At 45.6% G+C, this 21,836-nt stretch overlaps 1 protein-coding gene across 2 annotated transcripts in view; it reads right to left on the bottom strand.

Moving 5' to 3' along the window:
- Positions 1-21,836, bottom strand: part of LOC147887264 (uncharacterized) — a 113,335-nt gene that overhangs the window by 73,790 nt on the left and 17,709 nt on the right. For both annotated transcript variants that reach the window (XM_087394196.1, XM_087394195.1), the window contains exons 5-6: positions 20,040-20,105; positions 8,468-8,533 (exon numbers count right to left, since the gene is read on the bottom strand). In XM_087394196.1, the coding sequence (XP_087250322.1) occupies positions 8,468-8,533; positions 20,040-20,105 (132 nt within the window). The remainder of the gene's footprint in view (positions 1-8,467; positions 8,534-20,039; positions 20,106-21,836) is intronic.

Below are 21,836 nucleotides of genomic sequence, written 5' to 3'. Positions count from 1 at the left end.
GAAAATTCACCTCCGCACCATGGGTGAAGGTCTAGTCCTTGTGGTCCCATCCACTCGTCCATCATGCATGAGATCTGATCTCCCATAATAGCATCAAACACCTCTAGGGACCACTTCTCCAACCTTGTGGAGGCAAACTGGAATCTCCAAATGGGGTGTGTCTGAGAGCCCACTGTGCTAATCAAACCCTCCTTCCGGGGCTGTAGGACCATGAGCATTACCTCCAGTGGCAGAGGATAAGAGTCCGGAATCTCCAAATAGTTCCAAGGTCCTAACCTCCAAAAGTCCCGTGGTAAGGGACACCCAGGCTAGAGGTTGGGAGCTGCTGACTGGGAGGACGAGCCCCGGATGGACCAACTACTGCGATGAGGAATCAGAAGGGGGCGTCGTCTTACCCTTGCCTCTTGGCAAGGGTGTCGAGGCAGGGGAGGGGAGGGAGGCTGAAGAACCTGTTGCGGAGGTGGAGAGGGGGGCGGTGGGGGAGGGAGGAGGGCAGGAGACAGAGGGAGGGGGGCGGGTGGTGAGAGTGATCATAGCAGGAGGGGCGAAGGGGGGGGGGGAGCGGGGGGTGGGGGGAACCTAGGAGGAGGGGGGGAAAGTTGGAAAGGAAGAGGGGGAGGAATCTGGAGGGGAAGGAGAAGGGATAGGGGCGACCACAGGCCGCCCCTGCTGATCAGGCTCGTCGGGGCTCTGGATCCGCTCCTCCACAGCCGCTGTCGAGCTAGCATCCGCAGCTTCCGCCATCACCGCATCTGGAGCTCTTGGGGCTCGCTGCTGATGCAAGGGTGAATGCAGACACTGAACCTCTAAAACGGGAGGATCATCTGGCTGGGCGGTGGCCCCTTCCGCTGGGGGAGGTGGCTCCTGCTGTTGTTCCTTCTCAGGTGCCTCTCGGTCAACCCTGTCCCTCTCTCTGCGTCTGGCCCGTTGCCTGTGGCACTTGCGAGCTTGTTTGCTTGGTTTCTTTTTTTTTTTTTACATGGGTCCAGTCCCATTCTAAGGGAGTAACACAGGGGGTCTAAGACTCCTGTTGCTCCTACCTGAGAGGGTGCTGGACTCGGGCCTGTTGACTTTGCCTGCTCTATGGGGGTAGGGGGGGAGGCACTCGGCCATGGCCACGAGGGCAATCTCTGGCTAAGTGACCCATCAGTCTGCAACAGAGACACTGGCCCGGCAGAGAGGAGGCGGAAGCAGAGGTGAGGCGGAGAGGAGGCTAGGGGCGGACGGGCAACGGTGGGCTGTGCGGGCAGCGGGAGCCGATTCACAATGCTTTCCATGTGAGTCTTCTAAAGAAGTATCAAGGACCAGAACCCACATAACCAGTTCAAGAAGAGCCACCTGAGGTGGAAGAAACGGAGGAGATGCTCCAACCATAATAAATTGTCTATCATACACAGAAGAAAGGACCTAGAGGCAATGTTATCCGTAGATACCTTGTAAAGTTTAAGAATTATTCGGCACTTGATGCCAAGTGGGTAGATGAGGAATTCTTCTTAGAGTATCGTCAAGTTTTACAGTTGTATCAAGAAGCTTTTCAATTGAATACAACTGTTTAGAAGCCGAGGGGATGTCACCATATGGGACTTCTCCTAAGAAAATAAAGAGTAATCTTCATTAGAATTGACTTCGGTCAAAGAATGGTAAAGTTGGTTAACCAGGAATGAGTTTTATTGTTTTAATTTTGCCTTGCATTGGTAAAAAGAGAACTATGGGGATGCCCACAAGGGACTAGAAATAGTCCAAGAACTAGGAATGCATGAATTTCGCTAACCTCTAATGAGTTAAAGTGTTGGAATAGAGTCGATAACCGATTGGGTCCCTATACCCACTGAGTTCCAACCTATAAAAACCCCTCCCTGGCTCATTTGCCAGGGATTTTTGTGGGTAGCCTTTGCAAGCTGCCTTGCCGGCTCCCCTCTGGTCCATTAGTCAGCCTTTGGGGGGCCCTCTGGGGCTCCTATCCTAGGCTATGACCTAGACCTAACCTAACCTGAGATGGAAACACTAACTACCTACTGTTCTCTAGTGGGTACCAAGGAATAAGAACAGGTCTTCTAACTTGACCTAAGGCTGAGAGACTGACTTACGTAGCTTGTGCCTGACTCTGTCCTTGGACAAGGGCTCACAAAGGGACATAGCATACAACAAAATCTCCTATTAGGGATCTCTTACGCACTTGTCGATGTAGCCAATGTGTCACATTGCACCGAAGTGCAGAGGGTGCATGTGACAACTGAAAGGGAGGAAGCCTGTCCATCTGAATCTTGTGTCTGGCAAATCATGTGGATAACGTGCATACCATGTGTCCCCCCCGCTCTTAGTTAGTCGTCTGCATGACTCCAAAGCCAGCCTCAATAGTCTCCATTGGGGTAAGTAACAGAATCTGTGAATGAATGTCACTGTTACATCTGAGTCCTTTCTGATGACTTGGGGCGCTGCTCTTTGGGGGAGAGGATCTAGAGCCTTTACTCTCTTTGAGTCAGAGCCAGGAGACCACGGTTTCTTCATGCAGCGTCGCCAGAGACGGGGTCCCACGGAGGCTAGCATCATGGAGCCGCAGGATTTACTTTTGGTACCGGTACCAGCTCAGGATTCCATGCCTACTTCAATTGCAGGGTCAGCCTGGGAGGTGATTTCCAGCATTACCCTATGGCGGATATGGTGTTCGCAATGTTCTTTTGTCCTTGGGGGCCATTTATGCACGGAGGCTGACACTCTCGCTTCCATCTGGGCGGAGATTATCTTCACTCTCAGGAGTCAGTGGGAGCGGTGTACAGGCACCTCTTTGGCAGCTCGTGGGAGACTTATATCCTTCATGAGGACATGGGACTGCTCTTTATTTTTTCATTTGACCCCTTTTGGGATGTCGTGGCATTTTAGACCACCTCCATGGCTTTTTTGCCACATTGTTGAGGCTAGGGATAGAGTACTTTCTCTCCCACCTGTTGTATGATTTGTTTTGAATGGAATATATCACTCTTTTCTTTAAATGTCACTGTTTGGAAGATGGCATCAGTCTGTAGTGGTGTCATGGCGAACTCTACCTGTACTATCTCATGCGGAACTGAGGGCTTGCTCCGAATCATCCTAGATCCCATAGTCACCTGTAGCCGCTCAAATCTCCTCCACTCTACTATCGATATGTCACATCCCTAAAAGGGTGCTGCATACATGGCAACCAGCCGCACTAGCATATCAAAGATATACCTTTGTAAGACTAGAATAAGTCCAATCATACAAATTTAGATTTTTTGTTGTTCTAAAGACTAAAAATCTACACAGAAAATAAAAGGGAAAATGAAAGAGAAGAAAAAAGAGGTAAACAAAAACTTTTATGAAAAACAAAAGGAAGACATACTTAGCAAGCAAAGCAACACTTATGTCGTCATCAGTGCCCAAGCATAAGCAGCTATACTCGATTTTTAAAGACCCGTGGAGTCTCTTGGGCAAACCCAGTGCTTACTAAAATACGTCAAATAAACAAAAGAGAAAGAAAACAAGAAATAAAGAAGAAAGGAAGAAGGTGACTAAGCAAAAAGAAACAAGCAAGTCAAGAAACAAAGAACAAAACCTTCCAAAAAACTAGCGTATCGAAGAGCCAACACTTCATCGATGGATCCTGAAAGTGTGTCTGGAAGCACTGTCTCTCCAATCGGCTAGAGCACCTCGCCCCTGTGTGAGCCGTGCATGGGCTGCATGTGTCATAGTGAAAAGGGGTCTTGTGAAGACTGTTCCTAAATAGGTGTAGGACTGCACTATCTCCACTGGCTCGTCTCGATAAGGGAAGCTGAGTCGACGGAGCATTGCATGTGAGGTCTTCAACCTTGGTCTTCCCAAGGTTGACTATCAGGTCTCTCTCTCTGCAGAACACCTCTAGGGTCTCCAAGTGTCTCTGCAGCCCCTCTGCTGAGTATGAGTGGTCCGCCTCGAGCCACGAAGCCAGTGCCTGTGCAGCCCCCCAGCTTTTTAACTGATCGAGGCCACTTGATTAATACAAGTTCTTTTGCAATCCGGTTGTTCTCTTGCATACTTGTCCTGGATACTCATTCCACCCGTCTACATACGGTTTTCACCCACACAACACAGACCCGTTAGTTCACAAAGCTGTTCTGCAACCAAGGCACCGAGTAGGAACGTTTGTGATAGGCTACTTGTGGAGTGCAACAGAGGGCATCTTCAGCCAGACGCAGTGCACACACTGGTCACAAAGCACTGGGCACCAGGGGTGAGTGGAACCAAGCGCCAACATAGACTGCATCTGCTTCCACATCATCATCCATGCATGGCTGCTGCCACTCAGCAACATCCATACGTCTGCCACATGTCCTGCAGGCCCCATAATCTTCTCGGGTGGCTGAATGCCACCTCTACATTCATCTGAAATTCATAGCGATGATCTAGGCAGCCATATGATGTCATGAACATACGGCTCATCTCATCATGCTATAGGATGGCTGCACACTGATGCTCTACATTCATCTGAAATTCATAGCCATGATCTAGGCAGCCATATGATGTCATGAACATACGGCTCATCTCATCATGCTATAGGATGGCTGCACACTAATGCTCATGCATCTCACTGACCTATCTTGACAAGCTCATGGCTTCCCCTCATTTGGGGGCCTTATACGTGAGCAATTAAGATATAGGTGAAGAGTAACAGAGAGTGCAGCATTGACCTCCAGCACCCCCCCACCCCCAATGTCCACATTCTAGACTATTGCCTTGGTTGAATGCTAGAAACAATTTAGTAATCGTCTACTCGTGGTTCCCTTGGATTCTTAGTTTCTAAGATCTCCGTAGCACACCTACCTTGGGTTCTAGATCTTTGATTAACGTGCCTACCCTTCCAGCTTCTGTAGGTACCATCTAAAAGTCTCTCTTTCCGTTGTGGTGGTGTCAACAAGGGCTGCCATACTTACGCACCTGGCGTATAAGTATGGCAGCCCTTATTAGGAGCCAGACCTATCAAAGACAGATTGGGCTCTTGTCATGTTCTCATGCTTTCACGGATGATTTGCAATAAGCCTTCAATCTGGCATCTGATAGTCCTAGCTGAGTTCATAGCATCCCCACTACAGCTTGATGCAGAGTTCCAGGTTATCATGAATCTCTACAGAATCAGGGAGTATGGCTCTTGCTACGGGGCAACACAGGCTACCATAGTTGGCCCTATCCTCATCCATGACTTTGGTGGCCAGAGGTGCTGGTATGCACGTACACGCAGATGGTTTGAGAGCCTAGGGCTCCATATAGACAAATTATCCCCCTTCCAAGATAGCATTGAGGGTGACCAGAGGTGCTGGTATGCATGTACACGCAGATGCTTTGAGAGCCTGGGGCTTCACATAAACAAATTACCCCCCTTCAAGTATAGCATTGAGGTCCCCTCCACCCCACACATAGCACGAGGTGAAACAAGTTATCCAAGACGATTTCTTACAGCTATACATATTTTGGCACTCCAGGAGCTTCCTATGAAGGTCAGCTTTTATAGAGACCATTGCTTGTGGATTGGCTTCATTGATACACCCGGATATCGTACACAAAGATCATCTTCCCCACTTCTTGAGGTATCAACAGGGTAGTTTTGCATTTCATCACACCAACTTCACATTGAGATCGAGTCCAGAGCATCTGCACTTTATGTATCATCAAGAAATTGAGTCAGGAGCATTTCGCTTTCAAATGCCCTATATACTACAAGATCAGAGGTCATTATCACTGTCTCTTCAGAGATGATTTCAGACCCCTCTCTAGTTTCTCGTCCTACCCAGATCAAAGATGCCGGGCGAATTTTATCCATGAGGCCGTCAAACACAGGAAGCATTTGCTTGGAACACATAGGTAAGATTAGAGTGTATGGCCAAACTCCACTCAAAGGATGATCACTAAGTTTTTCTTGTTGTACAGCATTGACCCATAAGGCTCAGGGAGATGGTGGATTCAAAGACCAGAGCGAGAGACACGGCAAACGCGCCAATTTTGAGGCACAGATCAGACTAGGAGACTTCCCTCCATGCTTACCAGATTGTAGCATAGCCGACAGGAGTGACAATGGCACTTGTCTGTCACAGGGCCATAGCTAGGAGACCACAGCAAACCACCCATATCGACAACCGCTAGTGCTCCATCACAGGCTTTATGCCACTGCAGCCTCATACATTGCCAACCCCCTCTTAGTCTTTCTGTGAGTCGCATGATCTAAAGGACACCCTTGGTAAAACCAAGGTTATGATGTTCAATACATCTCGAGTCATGATGCATCGGGAGAGGTTTACCTTTGACAAGTCACCAGTAGAGATTGTTTCAGCACCTAGGAATTATCTTTTCCAGACCCATTTTCACCATGAGACCGGCGATGTAGGCTCGCCTAAGTACAGGGGCATGTCTCATTAGCCAGGTTGGAGAGACAGTGCTTCCGTTCATATTTTCAGGACCCTCGGACCAAATGTCTTCTATTTGACTGCTTGGTTAGACCAACAGGGATGTATGGCAGCCCTTGTTGGGGGCCAAACCTGTCAGTTGCGGAATGGACCAAGTGTGGAGCGACTGCAGGTTCTCATGTTATCACGGATGATTCGAAGTCCCCCACCAGATCATTCAGGCTGAGTTTGGACCTTCACCATTGCAGCTTGAGTCAGGGCATACGGAGATCGTACCTCTAGTCACAGCAAACTATCGTGGTTAGCATTGTCCTCCTCATGGCGACGAGCGTTATCGGCGGCAGGTGACCAACGATGCTGGTATGCACCATGGTTGCCCTCATTCGACATACGGAACGCCCCGTACAATCCGTATGTTATGTTCGTTTTTCTTTTCTTTTCTTTTCGTTCGTTTATTTTAAATGGCTGGTTTTGTTATTGGTGGTGGTTCTGCACCTATATAGCATGTTTGTACAAGTTTTAAAGCTTGTACAAGTACCTACTCCAAAACTCTAAAATCTCTGTCTTTTTTTAAAGTATCGAACGTACATCAGACATACGCCTAAGATTTTCTAGTTCCTTTAGTAATATCGAACGGTACGCATCGAACGTGATCATACGTGTCAACGATGGTGTACGCACACAGTGAGACGGTTTGAGTGACTAGGGTTACATATGGACAGACTTCCTCCTTTCCAGTACAGTATTGATGCACCATTCTCCCCAATATCATGAGGTCAACCAAGTCATACATGAGGATCTTCTACAGCTACACACATTCCGGACCTGGATGGAACCGTTTGAGCTCGCTATGAAGCTTAGCTTCTACAGAGATCATTGCCTACATATCTCGAATGAGGGGAGGGGGTGATTCTATTGACTATTCAGAGATAGTTCCGGGGTGTTATCCTGATTTCTCTCTTATCCAGATCACAGATGCCTTGCCGTGTGCATTCATGAGGCAGTTAGTCATCGTGAGCACCTACTCCAATAACAGAGACATGAGGAGCAGACCCAATTGGACTCCTCTCAGAGCATGATCATTGAGTTCCTTAATCCGGATCACACAAAGGCCTGCTCTACAGGTCTTAGACATGATCGTAACCTAGAGCCAGTGAAAGACAGCTCAAACAGAGGGTTGATGCACAGATTACACTTGGGGACATTCCCTCCATGTTCAGAATGGGAGCCAGACCCACAGGTGTGACAGTCGCCCTTGTTAGACGCAAAGATGTGACCAGGAGACAGCGTAGGACTGCACCCACTGGGAGCCGCCAGCACTATATATCTGATTTCATGCTATCACTCCCTCACTCTTGATGAGGGGAGGGGCCACATTGTCCTGGAGCACACTTCATTCTGTTTATGACAGTAGTGGAGGATGGTTTTGCTGTAGATGACACAGTTTTCTGTTTCTGTATGGGTGTGGATGCTCTTTGTTAGTAGCTCCAGCCCTCTAGCTGGATTTGTATCAGTTTTTTTCAGTCTCATAGACCCATCAGTCTTCCGAAGACTTTAATAAACTTTTTCTTTCTTTCTTTCTTTCTTCCTTCCTCTCCTCGATCCCTCTTTCTCCAATCTGTCCCCTACCCCTTTTGTACAGTAGCCTTGGATGTGTGAACATGAAAGAGTCAAGGATAAATTAGATAGGATGAGGTGACGGTGACACACAAGCCAAAGCTAGACCAGACGAAGCACAACTACGATGTCCAATTGGCAATAGCAGTAAATGGGCTTGGGACAGGTTCAAGACCAACAATTATATTTCACTTAGCATCTTGGTAGGAGAACGGATCGTGATGTTGGGATGCTAAAGGGTTCTCCTAGAACTCATCTTAAGAAGCAGAGAGCGTCCTAGAAAAAATAAATTGTAATGGTTATCTGTCAGAGGAAACAAAGGATTCCAGCTCAATCTTCTTTTTCCTTTATTTTTGGTTGTGAACATTAGTAGTGAATGACAAAGACTATTTATCAAGTGTAAAGCATGAAAAGAAATATACAGCTTGCCAACAAGCATAGCAAGTGCACATGATACAAACCTTAGGTGTTGCAATTTTGACTTCTAATGCTCTTCCATTGAGAACATGCTGAGTCGTAAGTGCTTTCTGCAGCATAAATAAGAATTGTTAATGCTGCAATCCAATCAACAACTCTCCACCATAACAACAGTAGTAATCACAATTCAATCAAATCTAAGAGCATGTGCAAACGTATACAAGTATAAGAAAAGGTGGAGTGGTACATCTCAAAATAGTATCCACAAGGTTACAAAGCAATAACTGCATCATGCAAAGAAGGGACAAGCAGTTAGCTACATGCATCCCTATGATCCACTCGTTCAAGTCTAGATGATTGTATACACATTAGGAACATTTGTCAGAGACTTTGTACCAACTCTTTATCAAAAAACCTAGAAGAAGGTCTAACTCAGTCACAAGGATACATATGTAGGCTGTCCCCTCTCGCCAACTCTCTTTGCTTTATTCATAGATGAATTATAAAATTGGATGAGATCACACAATAGAAGAAAGAGTTTATTAAAAGTCTTAGAAAGACCGAAGGGTCTATGACACTGAAAGAACCTAATAGCTGACGGGAAGGAGCCTCTAAGTGATCATCAACACCCATGACAAATACAAAAAAATCCAAAATCATAATGATACCAATACATAAAGAGAAACCTCTGAGCTTGTGGAGAGGATGGGAACTAGCAGCACTGTGATTGTCATCTAGAAGCAGGAGGAGACATCGAGCCTATGAGGGGGTTGGCGATGTATGAGGCTGCTGAGGCATAAGGCCTATGATAGAGCGCTGACGGCTGTTGGTATCTGTGGTCTGTTGTGGTCTCCTAGCTATGGCCCTGTTTTTTGTAAAAAAAAGCAAGGCAGCACATCTATGGAGCTAGGAAATGAGGAAGTTCCTATACACAATGCTTGTTCAAACGGTGGTCCTCTATGGATATCTAACCTGGAATATTGGACAAGAATAGAAAAAAATCACAAAAGGTTTCTCATTGGAGATCTAGGGACCAAAGTGCAAACCCCCTACCCAATCATGCTAGCAAAGACAAGAACGATACTCCTCGAAGGGGAACCTCTCTATCAGTACATAACATACCTTCATAAGATAGAGAAGATGAAGATAAATAAATAAAATTTTTTTAAAAAGGATAGAGAAGATGGATGCAAGCAGACTCTCGCAGGCAACAAAAAATGCTAGATGCAAAGAGGGGCTCAACAGATGGAGCCATAGGGGCTAGATATCTAGAAGATGAAGGGGAAATCAGAGAGCTGGTCACGCAGAAATTGTTGCAGAAATTATGGCAAGGCCCAAGAACAATACAAGCAAGCAAGCGATCAATCCAATGGAGAAGTAAGAAATGCAGGAATACCTCAAGGAAGATATCTCAATGTTCAAAAGGGAATAATCTGCCGAATAAGAACCAGCTCCCACAATTCGGAGGTGCAAAAGGTAGATGGACTAGACCAAGAATTTCAAGGTAGATGAGAATCTGTAAATCCTGCCCAATAGGAGAAATACAAAATGAGAGCACACATTCCTTCAGGAAAAGCTACACAGAAAAGTACAGCGACAATACCCTCACCCTAGGAGTCCTTATGAGTCAATCAGCCAAGCCACTAGGTGCAAACCCTAGGAAAATTCTGGACATTGCCGAGCGACTAGCCAAGCACATACTGACAAGTTAGGATTGGTAGAGACGATATTAAATGGATGAGTCCCATAGATCCTACAACATTGATAAGACAAAAAAAGCAATAAAATACTAGCACTATGAATAATGTAGGGAGACACATAGGTGCACATAGTTAGCTAGTGATGGGTTTTTTTATGGCTCCAAAGACATCTTTTCCCAAAAAGAGATGATATGATGTAATATAGGCTATCTCATGGGCTATCCATAGATGCCACTTATACCTTGGTATGAGCCTTGTAGGCCTAGTTATAGTCAGTTAGGACTATTGGTACAGTTAGTTTATGTACCATCTAGGTCAGTTAGGACACTTAGTCCAGTTAGGGCAGTTAGCCCTAGGGTTTTGTTATGTTGGCTCTCCCTTGAGCCTCCACACTTCAGTTTTGCAGCATCTCGTTTTTCTCCATTGTGCTTTCATGTTTTAGCTTCCATTGCTTCCAACAGCCAGCAGTGGTATCAGAGCAGGTCGGGAATCCATTCCCTCAACCATTGACAGCTTTCCCTCTCATTCTTGCTGGTCTTGCTGGTTTTCACACTCCCACGAGTGTTTGAGACCTTTCCAAGCACTTCTGTCGTGAAAAACCTCATTTTGTCGCGAGAAGACCGCACTTTGGAGCAACTCTCGCGAAGGGAACTGTTTTTCGATATATTTTCCAGCCTGCTACAGCAAAAAATGACCACACGCGAGCATTTACAGCATCTGTACGGAATTCCGAACCTGTCTACACACACACACACAACCAAAAAAAACAAAACAAAACAAAACCACCAAAAAAAAAAACATACATGCGTCAGAAATTGTACGAAATTTTGTACATGCGTCAGAAATTGCACAGAAATCCGTACATCTGTCAAAAATTGTACAAAAATCCGTACATCTGTCAGAAAATTCCGTACTTCTGTCCAGTTTGTCAAAATTCAGTACATTCACTGCAGTACGGGCTGCCTCGAGCTGCGTGCCAATCATTTCTCAAATTTTCCAGCATTTCGAAGCTGTCTCGAGCTGCGCGCCAGCATTTCAGAGCTGCCTCGAGCTGAGCAGCTCATTTGCTCGCTTTCAAAGCCTGTCACTACTGTTCATCATTGGGTAAGCCATTGTTGCATTGGCTTTTTCCAATTTCTGCATCATTTGCATTTTGGAAAGGCCTCGGGTTGCCTTTGGGGATTTTTCTTGCAACAGGTACACCTTGGGACAGCTGAGTCTTTTGCAGACATAAGCTTTGAAGCTTGGGCAGTTTTTTTAGCACTTGAGTCTGATAGGTTTCCTTTCTCTCATTTGCTTTGCTAGCTGGTGCATTTGCCTTGTATTTCAGCACCATGTCTAGTGGCAAAGATGATTTGTTTGGGCTGATTGGGACCGATGACAAGTTTGATGGCACCAATTACCCCATGTGGTCATACATGATGGGACATGTTTTGGTTGCCAAGAATCTATGGCATATTGTTTCAAGTTCTAAGGCCAAGCCTACACGCACTGTTACTGGTGTTACACCTACAGCCTCTGCTTCTTCAGGTGATGAGTCTTTAGGTGATGGTTCTACTGCTACAGCCAGGACTCCTGCACCTCTTGCTCTAGGTGCTTTGCCTCCTTCACAAGAGCAAATTTAGTGGGATGGTCGTGATGCCAAAGCACATGCCTTGATTGCTCTTTCAGTGAAACGGGTTATTATCCCTCATATTCGGTCTTGCAAGACAGCTAAGCAAGCATGGGATCAGCTTGCATCTTTGTATCAAGTGCAGAATGAGGCGAGGGTTGCCTATCTCCGCAGGCAGTTGAAAGATTTAAAGCTTAATGAGGGTGGTAACATGGATGCCTATCTCACTAATGTAAAGGATTTGAAAGAGCAGTTGGCCAACATTGATGAGATTATGCCTGATTCTCAACTGGTTTCTAATACCCTTGATGGGTTGCCTGATTCAGGAGCAAAGTCGTGTGAATCGCAATGCTACTATGGCTAGTGATCAAGCATTTGCTGCCCATCATAAACACAAAGGTAAAGGCAAGGTTTCAGCTGGAAAGCCCTCTCATTCCCATGCTAATCATTCACATGGTGTCTCTTCTTCAGGGGATCACAAAAAGCAGAAGAGATGTAACTATTGCAGGAAACCTGGGCATGATATTTCTAAATGCAGGAAGCGCATAGCATCTGAAAAGAAAAGGAAAGAGTCTCGTCTTGTAGTTCCTGGTTCTTCTAGTGCAGAAGATCGACATGAGTCCGCTAATTTCACACAAGACCACCATTGGGTTTTCTTGGTTACATGTCAGTATAATCCTGATGTTCATGATACTTGTCTGGCAGTTTCAGATGTTCGTGATGCCTGGTTCTTTGATAGTGGTGCTAGCAAGCACATCACTTCCTGCAGGAAGTTATTCAGCTCATTGGAGCTTACATCTAAGGGGTCAATGTCACATGTGCCAATAATGCATCATATACCGTGAAAGGTGTTGGGCAAGTTGCTCTTACTTCTGTCTCTAGTGGTATTGTCACTCTAGAGCATGTGCTTTATGTTCCAGGCATTCGTAAGAACCTCATTTCTATTTCAGCCATTGCTACATGTGGCTTTCAGGTTATTTTTGATGGTGTGAGGTGTGCAGTGTATGATGTTGCACATGCCTCTACCCTAGTTTTGACTGGCACATTGTCTAGTGGTCTTTACAGACTTGATGCTTATGACAGATGTTCAGAAGATGATGCTGCACTTGCCGATGCACATGCCTTTGCTATTGATTCTACCATGGCAGATACTCATTTGTGGCATGAGAGGTTTGGACACCTCAATTTTGGAGCCCTGGTGAAGTTATATAAGGAAGATATGGTTGTGGATCTTCCCAAAATGCATATGCCTACCAAACATGTTTGTGAACCATGCTTACTTGATAAAATGCACCGTGCTGTGTTTCCCAAGGATGGGAGAGTTGGTTCTTCACGTAAGCTTTATCTAGTTCATAGTGATGTTTGTGGACCCATGAGGGTTGCAGCTCTTGGGGGGTTCTACTATTTTGTTACTTTTATTGATTTTACCAGGTACACTTGGATTTTCGCATTGAAATCCAAGTCTGATGATTCTTCATGCTTCAAGCACTTTATTGCCTTGGCTGAGAATGAGAGTGGGCTGCACATTGCTCACATTAATACAGACAAGGGGGGTGAATACATGTCAAAGGAGTTTGCTGTTTTTTTGGCTTCCCGTGGAATCCCGTGGCTGAGCGGAAGAATAGATCAACGATGGAAATGGCCAGATGCATGTTGAAAGGCAAACATTTGCCTAATAAGTTGTGGTTGGATGCGGTCATGTGTGCAAATTACATTTTGAATAGATGTCGTACAAAGGCATTGCAGATTATCACACCTTATGAGGCTTGGACGGGTCGTAAGCCTCGCATTTCCCACCTGAGGACTTTTGGATGCTTAGCTTATGCTCATGTGCCTTCACAGAGACGCACTAAGTTGGATGATAAAGCTGTTAAATGCATTTTTCTTGGGTATAGTTCAAAGAGCAGGGGCTATAAGCTATATCAGCCCCGCACGGGCAAGTATTTTGTCAATCGGGATGTTGTGTTTGATGAATCTTCCACTATGCCTTTGCTGGACTATCAAAAACAGCCCGTTGTTGATGCCCCAAACATAGGATGATGTTCCATCTGAGGTTGTCCCTGCTCCATCTGTTGGTCATTTACAGCCCCATGTGCATGCAGAAATTCAGCCTAATATGCCTATCATTGATCGGGATCATTTGCACCGGGCTCTTGACCAAGAAAGAGCAGAAATTCAGGAGCCTAAGAAAATACCCCGTTGGCTCCTTGACACATTAAAAGACAGCAAACAAGACACTCCTCTGCCAGCCCGTACAAGAGCAACTGTTCGGAAAGAGCATGCTAGTTTTGTTGCTTATGCTTTGGTTGCTACAGCATGCAATGAAGAGCCATTGTGTCATCAAGATGCCTTTCAGAATGATTGTTGGATGAAGGCCATGCAAGCTGAATTGGATTCTATCCATCAGAATGACACTTGGGAGTCGTGTGATTTGCCTAATGGCAAGAATGCCATTGGAACTAAGTGGGTTTACAAGATCAAACGGAAAGCTGATGGTTCAGTGTACCGTTACAAAGCCCGTCTTGTTGCTAAGGGCTATGCTCAGCAGCATGGCATGGACTTTGAGGAGACTTTTGCTCCCACTTCCAGGATCACTACCAACACGCTTCACGGCATGCCAATGGTGCATAGATGGGTTGTGCATATATTTGCTCAACTGTGAGACAACATACTGTAGATCAGGTCTCGTATGGCATAGGTAAATCAAACAACCAACTGCTTGCTGATAGAGAGTGACATCACATGTACCGTTGCCATCCTCAGAAGAGAAGTGAAAACTAGTCTCTAATGGTGTGGATACTGGCTTGCAATCCTCAAACTGAAAACGCTGCAAAAGCTGTCCAATGTACTTGGATTGTGACATTAAAATGCCCCCCTCACTGCTAGCAAATTGAATGCCCAGATAGTTTCAAGGAAGCCTTCTAGTGTTTCCGAGACATGATAGGCAATGATATCTGATAATCCTCAAATTTTATGATGGACACCAACCGATTTGTTATGGCGATGGATCATCTCAGTAGATAGGACTAGTCGAGCTGGATCCACTACTTCAGACAGCATCGAATTTTGACATGTGATACTTATTCTATTAATAAAAATGTGCACACATGTGTCTAGGTCCTAGGGGCAATAGGAAGGGAAGGGTACATTAAGGTGCATTGAATGGTAGATGCATGGGTCATAGGCTAAGGGTAGGTGTAAATGGGAAGATGAAACTTGAGTGATCTCAAGGGACATTAATGAAAGGGTATCACCCTTTCATTGTGAATCTCACGTAGCATTCTTCATTCACCTTGCATTCATCCACCATCTCTCACACACCTTGCATGTAGAATAGAAAAAAGTAGTCTCACGAGGGCGCTCTTCCCCATTGGAGGGCCAATTGGCATTCAAATTCTACATGCATTGCACACATTTGCATTCTTGAGAAGGCTGGTTCTTCACATTTGGTATCAAAGCAGCGACAATCCACAAAAGGGACAGCAGGAGAAGAGGAAGAGTGCAGCGAGACAAAGGGTGAAAGCGTACGAAACAAAGCCACGGACTGCAAGTGCAGCGTAGAAGAAGGCCCCGTGCTTCGAAGCAAGGGAATCTTGGAACACAATCTTTGAATCATAGAGCCTCAGAGGTAAGGGCTTTTTCTGTTTTCTTGGGTCTTTGGACGGGGAACAGGGTGACTCCCCCCCCTCTGTGCGAATAGACCCTTAAAACCCTTAAACCATGAGGAAAAGAGACCCCCCCGCGTTCTCCCCAACAGAAAGTCAGATTGGAACAAGATTTTAAGGGGGTGATCCACCCATCAAGTGCCCCCTATAACAGTATCTAGAGCTCCAATCCACTCAAAATAAGTAGCCCAAACGGAGCGCACCATTTTACAGCAGAAATACAAGAAGAAAAGCTTAAAAGAGAAGGAAGAAGAGGTCATTTCAAGTGTTTTCTCGACACAAATGAAGCGGGAATCGGATAAGTACCACCAACTCTACAACACTTGACTTGTGCTGTAAAATAAACCCCTTTTCTGAAATTACAACAAGTCATTTTCTCTCTTGTATTACTAAAAGGAAAGAATGGAAGGAGAAGAGATGTATTGACCTTGAGGAGGCAGGTATGCTACAGGTTTTGGCTGATAGACGAGGACCGTTCACATCTTATGGGCAAGCCCTATTAGACCTCGGCAGGATGCATGATCTCATTATTTATAATGGTCTTGACAGATGGCCCGCATCAGGTGGTTTCACGTGCTTTCCACATGGGGGAGGCTCCAGTGTTGTGCACTACATCATGGGATCCCCTACCTTCACATCTCGCATCACTGACTTTACCATAGCACCTCTCTCCCAAGGGGCTGATCATACCTATCTTTTCTTTAGCATTTCTACTCCCCGTCGCACAGCACTTTCCACCCCGCTGAGTTCTTACTCCACCTACCATGATATACGCTTTGATCGCGATCACTCACCTACCTACTCTGGCCATGTGTACATACTTCTCGCCTACATTGACTTCATACCCCTATTAGAGGATCGTGCTGCCCTAGTCACCCGCTCACTACACGAGACTGCTCTTCACGCTTTCCCCTACACCACCGCTCCACCTGCCCACCACGCCATGGGACCGTACCCTGTAATAGCTGGTACGATGATGAGTGTAAGGCTTTATGCAATCAGCTTAAATTCGAAACCAAAAACAGTATTCTGAGCGAACTAGAGACGCTACGCAAGTACCATCAACTGGTACACATAAAGAAACTAGACTTTGTTCGTTGGAACGAGGAGGAGCTACTCAACATTCTGTTCAGTAACAACTCTAAGGATTTTTGGCAGAGATTTCTAGAGGGACGGTCCCCCTCACCACTCACTGACACTCAGGTGTGGTTTGATTATGCACGCACACTCTATGATATCCCAAATCAGCCAGTCCCTAACCTCTCACATATGCCACGCCCCACATCCTGCACCCTCACTAGGGGGGGGGGGGGGGGGGGTAAAGGATGCCGTAATGAAACTTCATAATGGCCGAGCGAAGGATCATGAAGGACTATGCATTGAGTTCATTGCATATGGGATTAACCTCCTAACCTCGATCTTAGCAAAGCTATTTAATGAAGCTCTTTGTTTGGGGTTTCCACGCACCTAGACCATTAACACTATCTCACCCATTCACAAGGCAGGGGATCCCATGAGCCCGAAGAGCTACAGGACCATTATGATTGGACATGTCATGTCCAAGATTTATGCATCAGTACTTGATTCCGAGGTCAGCAGATTTGCAGAGTATCGAGAACTTAGAGCAGCAGACTGGTCAGATTCCGGCGTGATCATGGGACCATGGACCACATTCTCACGCTCAGATGTATCATCGAGGAGGCGAGGCCACAGAAGTAGAGAGTCTACTGTTGCTTTGTGGATTTCCCCAAGGCATTTGACACGGTTTCGAGAGCCCGCCTCGGCACCTACAGGATTTGGGTTACGACCAAGAGATCATTTGGGCTGTCATGGCGCTTTATGCGAGTTTCAAGCAGAGTCCGGACAAGATCTGGGTGGACAGACGAGATCATGAGCACTATGGGGTCAAACAAGGGTGTCCATTATCACCTACCTTGTTTGGCCTCTACATTGACGATCTTGAGACAGTGATGCAGACACAGGGGGGTAGGTTGCTCTCTTGCGGGCACGCTGATCCCGATATTGCTTTACGCAGATGACGTGGCTCTCATCTTCCTCAACAGAGGGGCTCCAAAGACACCTTGATGCACTACAGTCCTTTTGTGAGTCTCATGATTTGAAGGTCAACCTAGATAAAACCAAGGTTATGATCTTCAATACATCTCGAGCCGTCATGCGCCAGGAGCAGTTCGCATTCGATGGGTCACCTGTTGAGGTAGTTTCATCATACACTTGTCTTGGGGTCGTCTTTTCCGAACCCACCTTCACTATGAGACCCGCGAGATGCAGGCACGCTTGAGCAGAGGATATGCTTCATTGGCTAGACTAGAGAGACAGTGCTTCCGCTCTCACTTTCAGGCTCCACGGACCAAAGGATTGCTTTTTGACTCCTTGGTCCGCTGCCCAACGGGGAGTCCATGCTGGGGGCTAGACTTGTCGGATACAGAGTGGATCAGGGTGGAGCGGCTACAGGTTCTCATGTTACCACAAATGATCCGTGGTAATCCATCTGTTCCTCACCAGATCATTTGGGCAAAGTTTGGGTCACCCCCATTACAGCTAGATGCTGCATTTCAGGTCATCACGTATCTATACGGAGTCAGGGAGTATGGGGATTACACCTTAGGGCGTAGCAGGCTACCATGGCTAGCATTGTCCTCTTCTATGGCACTTGCAACAGAGGGAGACCAGAGGTGTTGGTATGCACGCACAGAGAGATGGTTTAAGGGACTAGGGCTCCACATGGACAGACTACCTCCATTCCAGAGCAGCATGGATGCTCCATTTTCTCCCCTTCTATCACACGAGGTCAACCATGTTATCGGTGAGGATCTATTACAGCTACACAGATTCCGAACCTTGTTGGGCCCGAGTAATCTTCCAGTGAAGCTGGGCTTCTACAAAGATCACTTCTTACATATCACAGCGGAGGATTTCATTGACCCACCAGGGTACACTTAGATTTACTTACCCCACTCACTAAGGATCTCACTTGGGCAGTTCCGGGTCTCTTCACATAGACTTCGTATCGAGAGAGGCATAGCAGAGTGACTACCTAGGGAGAGACACATATGCACTTTGTGTGACATGCAGGAGGTTGAGACCGAGGAGCACTTCATCTTCAGGTGTCCTTTTTACTATGAGACCCGCGGACGTTTCCACTGCCTCTTCAGAGACACCTATGGGTTTTGGCCCTTGGGTTTTGGCCCGATTCATCTCCTACCCAGACCAGCGATGTTTGGCAGGTTTCGTTCATGAGGCACTCAGACACCGCGAGAGGATACTTCGAGCACGGAGACAGCAGCAGACTTTTTCCTTGGCTGATCCCTCTTAGAGCTCTATCACGGAGTTTTTCCAGCCACATCACATGGACACCCACGGGACGAGGCCTCGACATGAACGTGACCCGGAGCCTATGACCCGACAGCTCAGACAGAGGGTTGATACACATATCACACTTGGGGACATCTCCTCCATGTTTAGAGTCAGGTCTCGCCCGATGGAAGTCACAGTGGCCCTGGTTAGACGCAAAGCTATGACAAAGAGACATGCCAAGGCTGCACCTTTTAGTGGCTGACAACACTCTATCGCCGATTTCATGCCCCCATTGCCTCATCCACCATGATGTCTTGATGGTGATGATGATGATGATGATGATGATGAGATAGTCGACTACCAACATGACATGACTATGTTGTACTTAGGATTTAGTACTGACATTCTGCATTTTTTGCATTTGCATTGGTGTGGACGCTCATTTAGTAGCTCCACCACCACAGCTCGTTTGCACCAGGTTTTTCACAGTCTCAAAGACCCATTAGTCTTCCAAAGACTTTAATAAACTTTCTTTCTTTCTCCATAGTTGAAAGCCTTTTGTTCTAAAGGTTTTACATACTTCCAAGCTACTACTGGATGCTTCCAAATTCTTCTCACAAAATGAGGGAGAGAATCCATCACTTCAAGAGACTTCAAAATTGAGTTTAAGCCTACCTTATCAAGAGAGGGAGAAGTAAAAATACAAATCAAGAGTTCCTTATTTAGATAGACTTCTTTGCTTTCAAAGGAAGATTTGACTTTTAAAAAGCGATCCAACGAAGTTTTAAGTTATATATAATGGAGCTTATTTAGATTCAAATCCTCAAAAGAGAAGTTTTTCAAGGTATATTGAAGTTTAAAAAGAACTTTGACATTATATTTTTCACAAACTTTTATTGGGAAAAGACCTAGAGACATTAATCTATCTGGGTACATGAGTCTTCTTTTATAGTCTCGAGAAGCAAAAACTCTTGGAACTGAGGAAGTTCAAGGAACTAAAGGAGGGGGAAGTGGAGGAAGAGGAAGTGAGGAAGGCAACTCACGAACAACATGTGAGATTGCAGGAGAGCTAGGACAACCCCGTAACATAACTTTAGGTTTCCATAACAAAGACAAAAAGCAATGGCACTAAAGTTGCTTTGCTTTTGGTCCAAACAAGAAATGGTAGAACACAAAATGGGTTAAAAGAAAGTGATCCTAGCTTTTTCCTAACCTTTCCTTTATTATTTAGCCCACTCAGCCTTTTTTTAAACTCTGCCCTAGTGTTCTTATTTCCACTAAGAGCGATATTTTCACCCTACGTGAAAATGAATTGCCGATTTACCTCAGCATCATCGGATGAAGAGAAGGTCACATATCCAAAGCCACGAGAGCGGCCAGAGCCACGATCCTGCACATCATGACAACTGTGGTAAATTGCGTGTAATACTTCCTTGTGAGATGCAACATGGAGGGATGTTAGTGGGAGATAGTTTTTAAAAACAACTAAAAGGCAAATACATGCACACTCACATTGATAAAATTGCCCACAAAAAAATCAAGTGGTTATGCAAAGCTAGCAAGCCATATATTGCCAACAGCATTTTTAAATTGTGCATAAGGCGAATGTACTCAAATCACTAATAAACAAACTTCAAGGATAGTGCTAATAAGATATGCCAATCCAACTCTTAGCTTGCTCCTGGTAATAGATAGCAAATGATATGATATGATATGTTTTGTACTTGATTTTGCTTGAGCTACTTAGCTCTCTTTATTTCAGCATAGTACTCAGCAAGGGCTTTAGCGCGCCCTTTGCTCCAGCCCTTTGTGGCTTGTATGAGTTTTTCCCTTTTGGTGTACTTTGCACTTTGTCCCATAGGCCCGCAAGGCCACCCGTGGACATTAATCTTTCTCTCTCTCTCTCTCTCTCTCTCTCTCTCTCTCTCTCTCTCTCTCTATCTATCTATCTATCTATCTATCTATCTATAAAGAGAAAGAAAGAAAGAAAGAAAGTTTATTAAAGTCTTCGGGAGACCGTGAAGGTCTATGAGACTAAAGATAACTGATACAATGAGCATAGCGGTGGTGGTCTCAAAACGGGCCAGCCAACCGTTTCTACAAAAAAGAGGTTATGAAGGACGGTGTGTCTAGTCCTGATACAAAAAATATGTCTCATGCACACACCATCATAATGCATAGCCCACTAGTTCAATTGAATTCAATTCAACTTATAGCCACCAAGAATAGATGCATATTTTAAAAATTTTACCCCTATGGAAAAATACTTCCTTGATTATATTGAACTATTTTTCATGGCTATTTACGACATATAGTAACTTAGCTTCGAAATGTGTGACTTATATTTTGTCAATGCCGACACCATCAGATGTTAATCATCTTCACAAACGGAATGTCACGACTTGATTTTATAGCCTACAATGTATTAGGCTAGGTAGATTGAAATGTATAAATTAGAAGGTAGGCTAGGTAGGCTTAAATGGCTAAGGCCATATGGATAATGTATTTGATATATTAATTGATATGGAATAAATGGTGCACTCACACATGTAAGTCCTAGGATAGGAATGGGTAGGAAAGCATGGGTATGCATTAATAAATGGTAGGCATAAAGTGTCATAGGCTGAGGGTAGAATAATGGGGTATGCCCAAGGGATGTGGATCCCGCATGAGAGGTTGTGACCTCTCGTATGCATGGAGTGTGTGCATGAGCCATTATGCATTCATATGTGGTATGTGGATTGCAGGAGCATTCCAACAGTGGTCAATAGCAAAAATACACTCACGTGGGCACTCCTTCCACCCCATTTGGAGGGTCAATGCTTCTCAATTTATACATCATTCTTTCACACATGTGCATCCTCCAACCGGTTCGTGACAAGTGGTATCAGAGCAGGGATCCTCTGACAGTGTGGACCTGTCATGTGGTGACTCGACCCCGCAGGATCTAACCCTATCACTAACCTAGAATCTCGTCCTCAATCCAACCAGAATCATAGCGCAGGCACCTCGATCCTCCCGACCACCCCCGAGCACGTGGGCTACAGCTCGACTCATCCATAGGCCCGTATCTAACCCAGGCGTCCCATACCACCTGAGCCCGTCCAGAGGACCTTCGATA

This window comes from Dipteris shenzhenensis, chromosome 23 (assembly GCF_047967505.1).
Source record: "Dipteris shenzhenensis isolate YYH24624 ecotype China chromosome 23, Dip_SZ_1.0, whole genome shotgun sequence".
NCBI classification, from domain to species: domain Eukaryota; kingdom Viridiplantae; phylum Streptophyta; class Polypodiopsida; order Gleicheniales; family Dipteridaceae; genus Dipteris; species Dipteris shenzhenensis.
This window is presented reverse-complemented; position numbering and strand designations above follow the sequence as displayed.